At 49.9% G+C, this 16660-nt stretch overlaps 1 protein-coding gene across 10 annotated transcripts; it reads right to left on the bottom strand.

Annotated features, from left to right (window-relative positions):
- Positions 1 to 485: 485 nt before the first annotated feature.
- Positions 486 to 8568, bottom strand: ZNF672 (zinc finger protein 672). 10 transcript variants are annotated; one of them, XM_073222011.1, is made up of 5 exons: positions 8258 to 8568; positions 7278 to 7431; positions 4703 to 4754; positions 3833 to 3935; positions 486 to 2744 (listed from the first exon to the last, which is right to left on the bottom strand). In XM_073222011.1, exon 5 carries the CDS (start codon positions 2538 to 2540, stop codon positions 1212 to 1214), a length of 1329 nt encoding a protein of 442 aa, XP_073078112.1. In that variant the 5' UTR covers positions 2541 to 2744; positions 3833 to 3935; positions 4703 to 4754; positions 7278 to 7431; positions 8258 to 8568; the 3' UTR covers positions 486 to 1211. The 10 variants fall into 10 exon arrangements, with proteins under 10 accessions (XP_073078112.1, XP_073078116.1, XP_073078114.1 ...); XM_073222015.1 differs by having other exon boundaries at positions 7324 to 7431; XM_073222013.1 differs by having other exon boundaries at positions 7278 to 7422.
- Positions 8569 to 16660: the final 8092 nt, after the last annotated feature.

Here is a 16660-nt window from a genome sequence, read left to right as displayed (position 1 = left end):
GGGTTGTTCCAGAGGAGAAGGCTGGAGCAGAGGTAGAGGCGTGCAGTCTTGGGCCACGTGTATACTGTCAGCCGAGAGAACCAGATGTGTAGGCCTCTGAAGTCTCACCTTTCAGCACAAAATGGAGGAGGCTGTACATGCAAGAGGGCTGGGCTACTGTGCGAAGACGAGAGACCTTGGAGTGTCCAAAGGGCTGACTGGACCATTCCTGGTCTGGAAAGGAATCAGCCTCAGGTTTAACAAAGGGGGCCTTGGTTTCTGGGGCTCAAACAAACTCTTTATTTCACAAGCCATAAGCCAAAAATCACTGGCCAGTTCCAGGGGATTTGCACACCCTGTCCTGTTGCCTATGGAGCGGCGTTTCCCCAAGGCTCCAAGCTCCATTTGGAAGTACCATGCTGATGCTCGTTTGGCAGTGCCCAGCTTTGTGGATCCACATGGTCTTGGCCCAGGTCTGGGGGCTGATGTCCCCCACCTGGCTGGAACACGAGTCTGAGAAGGCACCTTGATCTGGACACCACAAGACCTGGCCTATGGTGTGAGTGCATGGCCATGCTGATGGCTCCTGCCCTCTTTCACATGGAGGCATCTCTGCAGGCAGCAGGCCAGCAGTTCCTGGCCTGGAGACCTGGTTGCCGCAGTAAGCACCCCATCATCTTTCTGGCTGCCCATTTCCCATCTTTCAGAAGCCCAGGGAGACAGCAGCAGAGACCAAGTCAGTGGGGCTGGGAAGCAAGACCATAGGGCAAATGGGATGTGACTGTAGCCATGTCTGCTTGCTACCAGAAAGGCAGGATTGCAGAGCACCCAGTGAGAGGTAGAGTGACCCAGGCTGGAAGAAGGAGATCTCAGCCGAGAAAACAACACAGGCGGGAGAAAAGGAAAGACACACCTGAGCACGAAGTGGCAGCCATGCGGCACCAGGACCTGGGCGCTCTTCCACACCTGGAGTGAGGAAGGTTTTCCTGAGGCCCTGGAGTACACCACAAGGGCCAAGGACAGGAAGGGTCAGTAAGGGAAGTAGGTATAGGGATGTGGCAGGTGGCTGGGTCAAGGCTACCCACAGGTACGCAGGAAGGCTACGGATCACTTCGTTTTAAAGCAGGCTGCCGTCTACGGTCGCTGCGGCAGGATATCGGTGGTTGCATAGCCCTTAGCAGAGAAGCCTCTCAGCAAGTCTCCTTAGACGGGACACAAAGCCCCGGCTTTTCCTACTCAGCCTGCCCAGCAAATAGAGCAGCACTTGCAGCGGCCTGGGTGGTGGCAGCTCGGGCACGCGTGTGTGCCCGCTGGTGCTGCGACAGCGAGCGGCTGTGGCTGAAGCATTTACCACACTCTGCGCACTGCACTGGCCGTTCGCCCAGGTGCGTCTTGCGGTGCAGCGCCAGCTTGGAGCCCACGCTGAAGGCCTTGCCACACTCGGGGCACTTGTGGGGCTTGTGGCCGGCGTGATTGCGCCGGTGTACATTGAGGTTGGACACGCACGTGAAGCGCTTGCCACACAACTCGCAGCGGTAGGGCTTCTCGCCCGTGTGCGTGCGCCGGTGCTTGGTGAGGTCCGAGCGATCGCTGAAGCGACGGCCACACTCCGGACACGGGAAGGGCTTCTCGCCCGTGTGGATGCGCTGGTGCACCACCAGGTCGGACCGCTGCCCAAAACGCTTGCCGCAGGTGGCACAGGCGTGCGGCCGCTCGCCCTGGTGGCTGCGGCGGTGGCGCAGCAGTGTGGAGCTCTCGCTGAAGCTGCGTCCGCAGTCGCCACAGGCGTAGGGTTTCTCACCGGTGTGCGTGCGCTGATGGCGCACCAGCGTGGCACTCTCCAAGAAGCCTTTACCGCACTCGGGGCACTTGAAGGGCTTCTCGCCCGAATGCGTCTGCAGGTGTCGCCTGAGTGCGGAGCTCTTGCTGAAGCTCTTGCCACACTCCCCGCACTGGTGCACAGCAGGGGCGCGTGGCTGCGGGGCTATGCGGTTGCCGAGGCTCGGAGCCACGTGGACGCGCGCATGGCTCCGCAGCCCCGCGCTGCTGCTGAAGGCCCGCGGGCACCGCGCACATCGCAGGAGCAGGTCGGCGGGCGGGGCGTGTATCCTGCAGCCATGAGCCCGCGCCTGGTGGAAGCGCAGCGCGCTCTGGCGGAAGGCGCGGGTGCACAGCGGGCAGCGACGGGGCAGCTCTGGCGGGTGCCGGCGGCGCCGGTGCAGCTGCAGAGCTGGGAGGTGTGGGAAGCGGCGGCCGCAGGTGCGGCAAGGGCAGGAGCAGCTGCGCCGCCTGTGCGCGCTCTGGTGCAGGTCCAGGCGGCCGCTGTGGCGAAAGCTCTGGCCGCACTCGCTGCAAATGTAGAGCGTCTGGCCTGCGTGAGCGCGCCGATGCGCGCGGAGGTCGGCGGCCAGCGCACAGCGCTCGCCGCAGTCGAGGCAGCGGAAGCAGCCGCCGTGGGCGCGCTCATGCCGCAGCAGCACCGAGCTGTAGCGGAAGCTCTTGCCACACTCACTGCAGGCATAAGGCCTGCCTGCGGCCGCCGCCTCTACCGTGGCCAACATAGGGAGGGCCAGGCTGACGCCCGATGGCGGCGCACCTCCTCGAACTGCGAGCTGTTTTCAGATCTAGGGCCTCGGAAGGGACAGGTAGCAGAAGCGCAGAGGTGCGGAGAGCTGGCGCGGATGCCAGGGCTGTAGTTCTCATTGGCAGAGGCTGCGGCCGTTTCGTAGGTACGTGTCAGCCAGGTCTGCCCTGCACCATGAGCCCTGCGATGAGAAGGTCAGGGTCAGCCCCACGGAGGCAGCTGGGGATGGTGGGACAAGCAGGCTCCCCATTTCCTGCAACTTCCTCAGCTAGGCCATCTCACAGACTCGGTTCTCTGCGAAGAAAATCCTTGGGCGGCCTAGGGTATGGGACCGGCCCACCAGCAAGGGGAGGAGCTCCTTGGGGAGTTTGCCTCCAACACGTACTTGGCAGCGAGGCGTGCCCAGCCCTTTTCCTCACATTTGGCTGGGGGTCTTGGCCCTGAGACGCACTAAGAAACCAAGGAGGGATGCTCAGTGAGGAGGCCCTCCTGAGAGCTGGGTTTCCAGAGTCACTGACGTGAACCCAGCCAGCCTGCACTGGAGAGACGAGGAGGGCAATGAAATGCAGCATAAAGCAGTCCAGAGCAGCAGCCTGGGAAAGGGAAGGTATCTGAGAAAACCCAAAGGACTGTTCCTTGGCTTGAATGGTACCAGGTAAACAACTGCTCTATACCAGAGCACAGCCTAGAGAAGGTGACCCAGGACCTGGGAAAGCGGTGAGAGGGAACACAGGAATTCACAAAGAGTATTGTTAAAAGTTGGGAAGTGCTTTTCACATTTTCGGGGAAGACGGGAGAAGGAAAGGGCACCCTAATTCTCAGGGCATCCACGTTGTTTGCAAACATTCTGTCGACCCCACTGCCTTAGCTCCAGGGGTCTGAGAACCTGGAGTAGCAGCAAAGCCCCTTTATGGGATAAAACCTGCTCTGCTATCTTCTTTACCTCAATGGTATCCCAGAATCCTGATGAGTTGGTCTGGGCAGCTGTCTGGGAACAGGGTCTGCCTTTGCGCACACAGCACAAACAGGGCTGCCCTCCCTGCCTCCCTCACAGCCCATGGATCTGTCCCCATCTGTCCAGTGGGACACTGAAGATGAGGTGTGGTCACAATCAGCTATAGGCTGTCGACACAGATGAGGGGCAGGATGCAGACAAAATGGCCAGCAGTCATTTTCTCATCAGCAGACAGAAACTCAACCTAAATACCCGGACCTTGGGCTGAAACACCCCAGACTGGTCCACTGAAAACAGCCTGGGAAGCCACAAACCTGCAGGGGTGGGCTCGGCGGGTCTGCTCCCTTCTGCTGCCCTGGGCAAGAGTGGCCAATGTGGGAGGTCCTCCCATACCTCTGGAGCAAGATGTGCTATGCCCTGCAGGGAGGAAGCGGAAGGGACAACATGAATTTTGACTGAGCAGGGGTCAGATGCAGGAGAAAGAAGAGGGAAGTATTTCCTAGAGGAGGGTGTTTTTAATGGACATCTTCAAATATAAAAAACTAAGAAGAGGATCACCACTCACTTACCTTCAGCCTCTGTCTGCATTTTGCTATTGTGTTTCATCTAGGACATTCCCCCTACCCCACACACTTTATTCCTCTGTCTGGAGTATTTTAAATCCCAGACATCTTATTCAAAGAGGATTTAAACAAAATCCACAAGCAGAGTCAGGAGTCCTGCAGACTCAAGAGCCAACCTTAGGGGAGGAAGTCTCTTGGTTCTTCCAAAGGGAATTTTTAGCCTAGACACTTGGGCTACTGATTCTACTGGTCATCAATTCAAGGGAATGTTTGCCCTCATGGGAATAAAACCTTCCTTCAGGACTCAATGGTTGATCTGAAATGCCAAAGAGAGCAGTGCTCATACCCCAGTGAGTATTCCACCTTACTTGGGGGACTCTGGGGACCGTGGCATCTCTGAGGCAAAGTATCTGGGAACCCACCCTCTGCCAGGCTACTGCCCCCCAGGGCACAGGTCCAAGGATGGTCAACAAGTGCACAAACATGCACATGTCAATGGCATATGTGCAAAGAGAACATTTCCCCCCATTACAGGTGTGGAGGGCGGGAAACCCTGGTCTAGGGTGCGGGTTTGTGCCTGACTGCAGGGAATACCCTTCAAGTCTTTCTTCTGGGCCTCACCCCATGTCGGAGCTTGCTCTGGAAGCAAAGGACTCTATCCCTGGGAGAAAACCTGGAAGAAAAAATAAAATGTCACTGTGCCAAAAACAGAATGACTTCTAGAAGTCATTCTAACCTCCACTTTCCTGATGGAAGTTTTGAAGTTGGTATACCACCAAATTTGTTGTACCTTGGAAAATAAGTACAAGGTATGCTTGGAAAGAGGGAAGGAGGGTAATTATGTATGAACTGGTGAAAAGTCCTAACGGTTCAATACTTTAAAATACTTCAGTACTTTCAAGCATTTAATGCTCATGAGTATTAACAAATACTATACATACAACTAATACAAACAGGTACTAAGAAGTAAGATAACTGAGCAAATTAACATTTGCAATAGATTAAAAATCAGCTTTTAAAAAGGGTTTGTATATCACTTTGTTTCCTAATAAATATTGCAGGTATTTCATACCATATCTAACCGATCACATGTTACAAGCGTATTAGAATTACTCAGGATTTAGTACATTTACTAACAGTCTACTGCAAGAGCAGTTTAGTTGTTTTTCTTCTGAGTTGTGTCTTTCAATCAGTATAAAGTTTTTCTTCCTGGCTGTCTGCAAGGCCAGCACGTCTGGGGCAGGATGAAGGGGCAATTCCTGCATCTGGAAGCCAGGGTTGGGTAAACAGGTCTGAGTCAAAGGGGTGGGGCTGAGGGCTGTCCCATCTGTGCTGTTCACTACAGCAACCATAAGCTGCGTGTGGCAATTGAGCACTTGAAACGTGGTTGGTCCAAATTGAGATGTGCAGTAAGGGTCAAATACACTCCTGATTTCAAAGAGTCAGTATGAAAGAAGAAAGCAAAATAGCTCATTAATAATGACAAGTGTTAATTACATGTTGAGATGATAATTGGATATATTGGGTTAAATGAAATATATTGTTAAAATTAATTTCACCTATTTTTAAGAAAAGTGAAGATTACAATGTGGCTCACATTTTATTTCTATTGGACAGTACCTGTTTGAATGGCCTTTCCAAACCCTGGAACAATATGCAAACGGAGGCTGGCCCACCTCACAGTTTGTAGGAGATTTGCCTAGAAGAGGTCACTGATTGGCCTGACTCTCAGGACTTCAGTAACCATGGAAGAGGGCCATTTCTCCAGTCTCCTGAAAGCCCAGCCCTGATCACACCTCCCGGAGGCATCTGCCTGCTCTTCTAGGAGAGTGGCTGTCTACTGCCCTCTAAGATCTGGCTGGGCTTTGGGGCTGTGACTCATGGGGTGTGTCTCACTGCTACTCTCCCAGTTGTCCCGAGCATCAACACATGACAACTCATGTGTTTGGCTGTATGTCCCCCTTTCATCCTTGAGGCGTCCTTTGAGGGGGGTACTAGGGCTCATTCCACATGACCTGAGGTTCCCATGGAGCTTGTCCAGAGCCACATAGGACGAGTGCTGTAGGGGGTCAGCAGGCCAGGTGGACATCTCTAGCTGTCCTTCTCAACCCCCAAATCTTCCTGGCCCTAGCTGGAAGCTACTCAGAGAAGCCCTGGACAGCCCCAGGGACAACCACATGGGGAGGGGGCTCCATCTATGTGTGTGTTGACCCTTTACCTCACTGGCAGGGGAAGGGAACTGTCTGCATTAGAAGTGAGCTGGGAGCAGTAGCTACATTTGGGAGAGGAGATTTTTCTGCTGGTCTCTCTCTGCATGCTTACCCTGTACCCCAGCCTAAGGACTGTGTCTCCAGGACCCTGAGATACCCCTAGATGATGCTGGAACTTATATCCAGACAGAAGCAAATTGTCTACTCGTTCTGTGGGGGTAGAGGAGTCAGGTGGATGGAAACATCTACCCGGCTTGCTGAAGCCTTTGCAACTGCAGGTCCTTCCACCTGGGGAGCTTCTCCTCCTCACACCTTCATGCAGGGCCTTCCTCGGAAACTCCAGGGAGTATCCTCACTTCTCCCATCCCCATCCCCTTATTCAGCTTTAACCTTAATAATCAGTGAGAGCGAGAGGACACAGGGATTCCCAACCACTCTGGAAAGCTTTCAGCCCCATTTCTAGGTGAGGATGGGGTGTGGAATTCCAGGCCCCAGAAGGGCCACTCCTCGAACCCTCCATGACAGGAACAAGGTCCAGTACTTCAGAAGTTACCCCTTGCTGCTTCATACCTGATGTGACATGTTTAATGAGCTGATGGAAATAGGAAAACACATCTCATGTGCCCAAGCCTGACTGTGATCCAAATATATTCTTTTCAAAGTTTTGCTTTCACAAAGATTTTCCTGTGAAATCTGGGAAGTTTGGAGAAGGTATGAATGTTGGCAGGAAAAGAACATACGTAGTAAGATAACTTATTCTCTATGTACCGTTGATACAGGGGCAAAACTGCAACCCAGAGCCTCCCACAACTGGGATATTGGAAGGGACTATATGGTGATTTGCACCCTCCTGTGGACCTAACATGATGCTGGGCACTCAGTGCTTTTTGAAAATGATGTATTTAGCCAGGAATACAATTCTCTCACATGTCAGGCTCCTGGTAGACAGGGCCTCTCTATAGTCACCTTAACTTCCATGGCCTTACCCACTGCATGTATGCTCCCTTTGGGTAACTGAGTCAGGACTCCAACCTGTGAAGGGAAACCAGAAGGGCAAGTGTCCAAATCTGATTCTTCCATTACTAGCTGTATGACCTTGGCAGGGGGGCTTCAGGTGTCTGACGCACCGGCCTGTGAAAACTCAGTAAAGGAGATACAAAGTTTCGTATGAAAAGAGGGTAGGTTAAAATATATGTGTAAGTCTGAACTACTAAAAACTACCAAATGCCCGTTGCCGAGTTTTCAGTATTTACTCTCCTCAGGACCGTTCTTCCAAAGAGGGGCCCTGAATAAGGGGTCGGACACCTACCTCCATCCCAAGCATCCTAAAGGGTCTACAAGACCTGCGAAATCCTCCCCCAACCCCCGAAGAACCCTTTCCACACGGTTAGGGCAGCGTGGGCCTTCCGGGAGCTGAGGGCTGCTCCCGTTAACCTTGGTGCCTGGTACGTAACGGGACGTGAGCGCCGCACCTGAGCAGGTCGCTCCGCAGACGCCCCGGACGCCCCGCCGCGCAGCCAATCCCGGCCGCCAGTCCGCGTTCGTCACCAGTTTCTGGGCATATTCTGCCAGGGTAAACTTCCCCGCTCTGGGCCCATCCGGCTCCTTGCCCGGGGCGCCTGCCCACCCGGTGGCGAGACAGGGAACCGAAAACGCAGTGGGGCGCGGGGGGCGTCGCGCGCGGCAGAGCCAGGCGGCTGCTGCTGCCTGCGCCCTGGGGCCGCCAATACGAAGGTCATCGGGATCCGATGGACGAGGACGAGCGGAGGGCAAGGCCTAGGAGGAGCAGGCCGCGCGGCGTGGGGGGCGGCGGCCAATCGCCCGCCCCGCCGCGCCTTCGCGTCACCTGTTGCCGGGGCGGCGCTCCGACCCGCGGCAGACGGAGACGCCCGGAGCAAGCGGAGAGAGGCGACAGTTGGGGATACTGACCCGCGCCCACCCGGCCTCCCGGCCCTCGGCCCCTCACCGGCCGCTGACGGGCTCCTCGGACGCGGGGCGGCTCCCTTTCGGCGGGCTTCCGCCCCGCCTCCCGGGCTGCGGGGCTGCGGGGCTGCGGCTGAGAGGAAGGGCTGCCAGAGCGCGGCCCACAGCGGGGCAGCGGGGGAAGCGACTTGGGCGGGGGTCACGCTCCGGCCGCGCTCCGCGGCTTTGCCAGTGGCCGGCCTCGCGCGTGCGCGTCACCGGTTGCTGGGAAGAGTAGGAGGCGCAGGGATGCTGACCCGCCGCCGCACCCTCGCGGCCGGGATCCCGGTGCGGGGGCGGGACTAACGGTGGGCCTGGGACGCTCGGGCCCCGCCTCCTCCGCGCCAATTCCCGCCCCCTCTCCAGGGGTAACCAGTCCTGTCTCTCCCTTGGTTGTCACACCGCCCCGGGCCTCGAAGCCCCAATAAGAGCATAGGGCGCTGAGCCCGGCGCTCCGCCTCCTGCCCCTGCGGGCGGCTCCCGGGCCAGAGGCTCGGCGGCCCGCGAGCGTCTCGGTTTGCTCTCTGCTGTCCCCGCGGGGCCGCCGTCGCGTGGCGGGGCACTCAGGCCGACTGGCCAGCTGCCTCTGTGCAGCTCGCTGCCGAGCTGCCTGTCTTAATGCTGAGACTCCAGTGTCTTACTTGAAGAGGTGCGGCAACTGTGCAACTGTGCTCCAGAGCTGCGGTTGGGAGCGGGACAGTCCCCACCGCAGGGCTGCCTGTCATCAGCACAGGCTCCGCAGGATGGTGCTCAGGACCCCTCTTTACTTGCCCTAACCTTCCGAGGTCGCTTAGTGCTTCTCACTCCGCTGCATATCCAGAGCTTCCGCCCCTCTGCTCTGCCCAGGGGTCCCTAAATCAGTGTACACTGAGGCCCCTCGTGCCCTTCCACCCAGCACAGCCTGGAACGCTCTTCTGCTCTGCTTTTAACGCCACCCATTCTTAAAGGTTTAGTCAAACGCCATCTCCATAAACCTATGCCCGAATGCCCTTCTCCATCCTTAGTCCTGGGTGTGCATCAGTGCTGCATGCAAACCTCTACACGTTGAGAGTGTGATGAAGGCTGTCGTCCCCATAATTAAGGGACAGACCTTTTCCTCATAAGCAATGTCCTGAAGTGCCCGCACATCACAGATGCTCAGGGAGTGTTTGCTGGCCCGCGATGATAACACGGTGCAAAGAATAGCAGTAGGAGACACAGGACGCAGGGCCGGGGTGATGAGGGCCTGAACTAGGAAGGATGGAGGTGGGAAACAGAAAAGGGAAATCTGCCTGAAGTAAGGTACCAGACGTAGATAAGGTATTACATAGAGAATGACTGCTTATAAATTCAGAGCCTCTCAAGCCAGAGAAATGGACTAATCAGGACATTTCTAGACTGGTTCTTCAGGATTGACATCCTTTGTTTAAGGTATACTGACACACTTGGCCTATTCTAGAGGAGAACTAGGATGGTGATAAATACATTACATCATTGATACTAAACGGTTGTTTTCCCTACAAATCTTAATCAATAAAAGCCACACTCACGAGTTTGGGCTTCTCTCAGTGGGCAAAAGCCATGGTACATCAGGATTTGCAAAGACTAGGAAGTCAGAGGTGAAAAAGTGAAGCTATGAGAGTGGGTGACATTTCCCAGAGGTGCTATAGGAGGAAGGGATGGGAGCTGAGGCTCGAACCCTCAAGTACCAGTCTCCAAAAGGAGGCAGTTGCAGAAGGGACAACCAGTGAAGGCGCTGAGGAGGAGGAGGGTCAGGTTATGGGTCCCAGGTGAGGAAGTGATGATCATTTCCCAGTGCTGTAGTTACTCAAATAACATCACAGTAGCATCAGTCCACTGGGTGTGACCAGAGGGCACTGTCGGTGGTTCAAGAAGACAGGGAAAGAAAAGAGCACAAATAAAGAATATTTATTGGTCATGGGCATGCAGAACAAGCACAGAGTACATGCTTCACACTGCAGCTGGGAGGCAACTGAAAGGTAAACAAGCAGAACCAAAGGTGGAGCACTCTTTCAGATCTCTTGTTTGGAATGTGAGCCCAGTGGGTATTCAAATGTCTAAAATCAGATTTGGAAGGCTGGTTGTGTCACCAGTGATTTAAAGGTAGAGAACACTGTCTCAATTTCATTTAGTTCCTATATTACTAAATATGTTTTCATTCTTCAAGTATTCCAGTTTCAGTCACATATACAATAAAAACACTGGCTTGTAGAACATGGGAGCATCCAGGTCTTCCCCACCCAAACAGCTCCACAGATGTCAACTCACACAATTTTCCAAGTACAGAAAAGTGAAATCTATCTAGAATAGTGAGACCAGGAAAGATGGATCAATGTAATGAAATCCTGAATTGCAGATTTTTTTAAGCAATGAGGATTATTATTCAAGTTGCAAACATATCGTAAAGTCAGGTGAAAATGGATTTCAGGAAATGAAGGAGGAACACAACGGAAAACTTACCAATTACACCAATAACATATACTAATTTTAATGATGTAACACATGATTAAATGTCTTTTAAGCTAATTTAAACATCATCTTAATAGAAAATGGTGGCTGTGCCAGTTACAGTCTGCAGTGAACATCAAGGTCTCAGGCAACCATTCCCATCTGAGATACTGCTACTTGTTTTTACATTTATGGAGGTAAACTAACGGTGAAAAACTTAATAAACTAGATATAGATCAACTGAATAAACTTGCAATGGCACAAAAATACAATATTTGTTGAGAGAACATTTAAAGATCAACTTTCTTTAAAATAGAGGCTTCTTCCTAGTATTTAATGATGTCTTAGTCCTTAATGATGAAATTCCTTAGTCTTCAATAATAACAGTTTTTAAAGTTATGCTATTTTTAAAAAGTTGTGTTCAAAAATCCTATCCAGGAATCAGTGGTTCACAAAATAAGATCTAGAAAATGGGCTTAAAATTATGAAGCAGAACTTTCAGGGGAAAATCAGTTTCAAAGTGAAAATAGAAAGTAAGGATTAAACCAGCTTTTATGACTGAAACCATTTTAAAGGCTAAGGAGAGCAATAGTAAATAATACTACTATCACATGAAAACTTGCAGCATCTTGAATAAATATTTTGATCTTGGTTATTTTCACAGATGGGGCAATTTAAAATTTAAGTAGATGCATTTAAACTTAACATATGATGTGTTGTCAAAAAGATTTTAAATACCCTTACTTTTCCTTATAAAACTTAATTGAGGTACTATGTTACTGTGCCTAAGGGCCTGGATTGTCTGTGTTCAGAGACTGGCACTGCCATGTACCAGCAGTGTGACCTTGAGAGAGTTATTTAACCTCGAGTCCCTCAGTTTCTTCAATTGTAAAATGCAAATATGACCAATCTCCTTTGTTTGTCGTGAGCATCAAATGAATAGATACAAACCACTCAGAACAGAGCCTGGCACAGGTGAACACTGCATAACTGTTTGCTGTTTTTATTATTAAATGAGCTGACCAGCTCAGGGGAAAATAATTCACTTCTGGAAAACCCAGCAGATTTAACAAGGGTATAAATAATTCAGGGATTTTAGTAATATAGGCTGTCCCTCTTATTAACATTTTTAGTAGATTTTACATGATCTTTTCTGAGAGAAACTTTTCAACCAAATTTTTTTAAAAACAGCTACACTGACATACAAAATCTCACACACTGAATGTACAGTTTGAATAGTTCTGACATCTGTATATACAAATCAACCCTTCACTACAGGCAAGACGAGAGCACAACCACTGCCTGCAAGTTTCTGTGCCACTGTCGTTCCTCCCACCTCCCCCCTAGGCAGGCACTGAGCTGCTCTCACTACACATCAGTAACTAATATGTTTAATTAGCAGTTGATGGTGGTATTTACTAAGTATTCAGCTGATGGGAGGAAAAAAATCAACACGGAAAGGTAGTGTCTACTGGTAGAAAAAAAACAAACTAAAAGAAGCAGTTTTTAAAGATGAAGGTAATTAAGAGTATTTGTGTGAGGGAATTAAAAATAAAAGTTACCAATACAAATTTATGAGAAAATTTCATTTCACTGAGAACTTGTACACTACTGAGCAATTGATGACATTATGAACGTCATTCTCTGGCTTATGTTCTTTTTATTTTTTATTTTATTTTTATTTATTTATTTATTTATTTATTTATTTATTTATTTATTTATTTATTTTTGAGAGGGCATCTCTCATATTTATTGATCTAATGGTTGTTAACAACAATAAAATTCTGTATAGGGGGGTCAATGCTCAGTGCACAATCATTAATCCATCTCAAGCCTAATTCTCGTCAGTCTCCAATCTTCTGAAGCATAACAAACAAGTTCTTACATGGTGAACGAATTCTTACATAGTGAATAAATTCTTACATGGTGAACAGTACAAGGGCATTCATCACAGAAACTTTCGGTTTTGATCATGCATTATGAATTATAAGCAATCAGGTCAAATATGAATATTCGTTTGATTTTTATACTTGATTTATATGTGGATCCCACATTTCTCCCTTTATTATTATTATTTTTTTTTTATTTTTAATAAAATGCTGAAGTGGTAGGAAGATGCAAGATAAAGGTAGAAAACATAGTTTAGTGTTGTAAGAGAGCAATTGTAGATGATCAGGTGTGTGCCTGTAGACTATGTGTTAATCCGAGCTAGACAAGGGCCTTAAAACATCCACGGATGCAGAAGATTTCTTTCAAAACAGGGGGGGGGGTGAGGTTCTAAGCCTCACCACTGTTGATCCCCAATTTCTCACCTGATGGCCCCCCTGCGACTGCGCCTGTCTTAGGTTGTTCCTCCCTTGAGGAATCTTACCCGTCTCTGGCTAACCAGTCATCTTCCGGAGCCATACAGGGAGATGTAAAGTTGGTAAGTGAGAGAGAATCTGGCTTATGTTTTTATGTCTCATACATTAGCTTAGCCAGCAGGGTTCGGCTGGTTGGCGGTTTGTGCTGGGGGACTGGAAGTGGGTACCTGTGCTAATACAGTAGACCTGTGTTGTCTAATACAGTAGATACATAGCTAAACTTAAATAAATAATTTAGTTCACAGTGCAAATTAAAAATTTAGTTCACAGTGTGCAACAGCCACATTTTATGTTCTCCAGAGGCCCAAACATGGCTAGTGACTACCATATTGGACAATGCAGATATAGAAGTTTCTATAGCGGCTGAAAGTTCTACCAGAGAGAGCTGATTTTTAAAAGACTCTTGAGGCGCATTATCTATAGTGGAGGTGAGAAGTCTAAGCTGAAGCACTGACAAGGAAATGTAGAGGAGGGATCTCTCTGAGATATTTAATGTGACACAGAGTGATGATAGGGAAATTCCCTGAGAATGTCTTTAGGTTTCTCCCTAGGGTAAAAGGGTGGGTGGTAGAACCATTTACCAAGAGAGGAAGATGTGTTTGAGAAAAGGAGATGAAATCAGGTATATACCTAGTGAATGAAAGGGAATCCTTGGCACCAGTGGTCAGAGAAGCTGCTGGGTCTCAGAATGTGATCTGTGGGGAGTCTGGGTGGAGACAGAGTTGCAAGGAAGGAGCGGCAGCCATAGGTGAGGGCTAGAGCCGTGCACTTGGGCAACGGCTCTCAGAGCCATCGGGCTGCATGGGATGGTCATAGGCTAGCACCAGGGCCTGGGAAGCACTGGCCTTTATGGCTGGGTTTTCAAACCATCAGTGGGTCATGAAATCAACACACTAGGTCTCTAGCAGCATTAGAAAAAAGAGTATAGAAAACATTAACATGCTTTGCATATAATTTGAGTAAAGAGCCTGAAACTTTTGTTACAAACTGGGTTGCAAGGTAAAACATATTTCTGGGTGTGGTACAATTAATTTGAATGCCACTGATTTATAAAATCAGCACCACGGACTATAAGCTACATGCGAGAAATGGAGCAGTGTCCCTTCTCTCAAAACCCCAAATCTTGCCACGCGACAGGCGCTCAGTACTAAGTCACGGCACATGAAGGAATGAATCAACTGGCTGGAGGAGTACAGGCACACCTCGGAGATACTGCAGGCTTGGTTCCAGACCATAGGACAGTGATTATCACAGTAAAGCAAATACTGCAATAAATTAGTCAAATGACCTTTCTGGTTTCCCAGTACACACACAAGTTATGTTTATGCTATACTGTAGTGTACTATATGTGCAAAAACATGTCTAAAGAAACTATGGATCTACCTTTGAGAAGAAATAACTTCATTGCTGAAGAACTCTAACCATCATCAGAGCTTTCAGGGAACAGAAACCTGTGCTGGTGGTGGGTCCTGCCTCCATAAGGACTGATCAGGGTGGGTGGCTGCTGAAGGTTGGGTCGGCCGCTGTGATTTCTTAAAATAAGGCAACAGTGAGATATGCTGCACTGATCAGTTCCTGCTTTATAATGATTCTCTGTAGCATTCAATGCTGGACGATAGCATTTTAACCACAGTTGAACTTCTCTCAAAATTGGAGTTAGTCCTCTCAAAATTGCTGCTGTTTCATCAAATAAGTTTATGGAATAGTCTAAATCTCTTGTCATTTCAACGATCTTCACGGCATCTTCTCCAGGAGTAGATTCTGTCTCAAGACACCGCTTTTTGTTTTTTAATCCCTAAGAATTAACTAATCTGTTCAAGTTTTTTCATGATATTGCAGCAATTCAGTCCCGTTGTGAGGCTCCACTTCTAAGTCTAGTTCTCTTGCTATTTTCACCACATCTGCAGTCAGAACACGCACACATTTGCCCATTAAGTTTGTTCTCTTACATGGGAGTCATTTGTGGCACTCCAGAACACTTCCAATAATACCAAAATCACTTATCACAGATCATAACAAATACGGTAATAATGAAAACGTCTGAAATACTGAAAGAACTAACAAATGTGACCAGAGATACTACAGACTTGAGTAATGCAGGGTTACTACAAACCTCCAATTTGTAAAACCACAGTATCTACAAAGTGCAATACAGCGAAGCACAATAGAACAAGGTATGCCTGTAAGAGGAGACCCAGGACCAGAGTGACTCACAAGTTGAAGAAGCCCAGTGTCAGATGTCACTGATCAGGGGATACACAGAGTATGGATGGCTTTACCTTTGCAACTTCTGGGGATTGGAAGGAGCAGAAGCGAGACTGTGGAATTAATTGGGAGGTGAGAAAGTGGATGAGACAAAGGACATTGGCGATTGAGAGACATTTGTTTTGTATTGAAGATGTCAAAGTTCAACGTGAGCTGGAAGAGATTACATGGGAAAGGAATGCTCTAGAACTGTGCTGTCCAATAATGGACTCCGTAGCCATGTGTGGCTAAGTTATAATTAATTAAATTAAAAATGCAGGTCATTAATACCAGCCCCATTTCAATTGCTCCATGGCTCCATGCGGCTGATGTTCGTACTTTTGAGTTGATGTAGAATTTTATATTACATTATATTACAGTATATACCTGACGTGATAACACTTGCTGAGTGAGTGAGTTAACCCTGGGAGAGGCCAGTGGCCACATCAGAGAGGCTCCTGCACCTCAGGAGATGATCTAGTGGCAGTATGGGCATTACATTTACTCATGGTTTCCCACCGAATGCAACAAAAATAGGTGAAAATACAGGCAGCTCATGCTGGCGGAATGCGCAGGACAAGGAGCTGTGGGACAAACTGTGAGATCCTGGAATAGGGCTGACTAGGAAAGGCTGGGAGAGTGTAGGCTGGGGTGAACGGAAAATGGGTTAAGCCGAGTCATCATGAAACTCGTTTTATAAAACTGAAGTGACTGGTAGAAAACAAAGAGTTTCTAGTTTCTATGCGTAATTCTCACGGTTTTGTGTGGCACATTAATAACAAAAAGGTATGCGATGGAACACCAGGCATTGTATCCATCAGGTCTATCCAGACACTGTTACTCGGAGTCTCCCTGACGCACTGGAGTGAGAAAAGCCACTTACGGAATTTTTAAAATAAAATTTACAACTTTCGGGAAAAAAAATTATTTCTTTTACATCGTTTAAGACTGCGTTCGGAAAAGTGTAGAATTTTTCTCCAGTGATCGTTCAGGGGGCGAGGGGCTGGAGGGAGGGATCCGGAGGGGGAGGACTGCCGGCGTTTGCTCCCACCGCCGGCGGGCGCCTCCCGAAGACTGAGTAAGCGGGGCCTCTGCGAACACCGGTGCGTCCCGCAGGTCCCGTAGGCCCTGTCGGCAGAACCGGGTGGGTCGGGAGGGGTCCCGCACCGGGCGCACGCAGCACGGGTAGGCCGGCGACCCCACGTGCGCGCGTCCACCGGGACAGCCCGTCTGTGGGCGGGCTGGCGCCGGCCGGGCCTCCGACGGTTGACTGTCAGTCCAGGCGCCATCGCTGAGGTTACGGCGGACGACACCGCGGAGAGCACGGTCACCCATGGCAACCGACCGCACAT

Source organism: Manis javanica, chromosome 14 (genome assembly GCF_040802235.1).
Source record: "Manis javanica isolate MJ-LG chromosome 14, MJ_LKY, whole genome shotgun sequence".
In the NCBI taxonomy this organism is placed as follows: Eukaryota; Metazoa; Chordata; class Mammalia; order Pholidota; family Manidae; genus Manis; species Manis javanica.
This window is presented reverse-complemented; position numbering and strand designations above follow the sequence as displayed.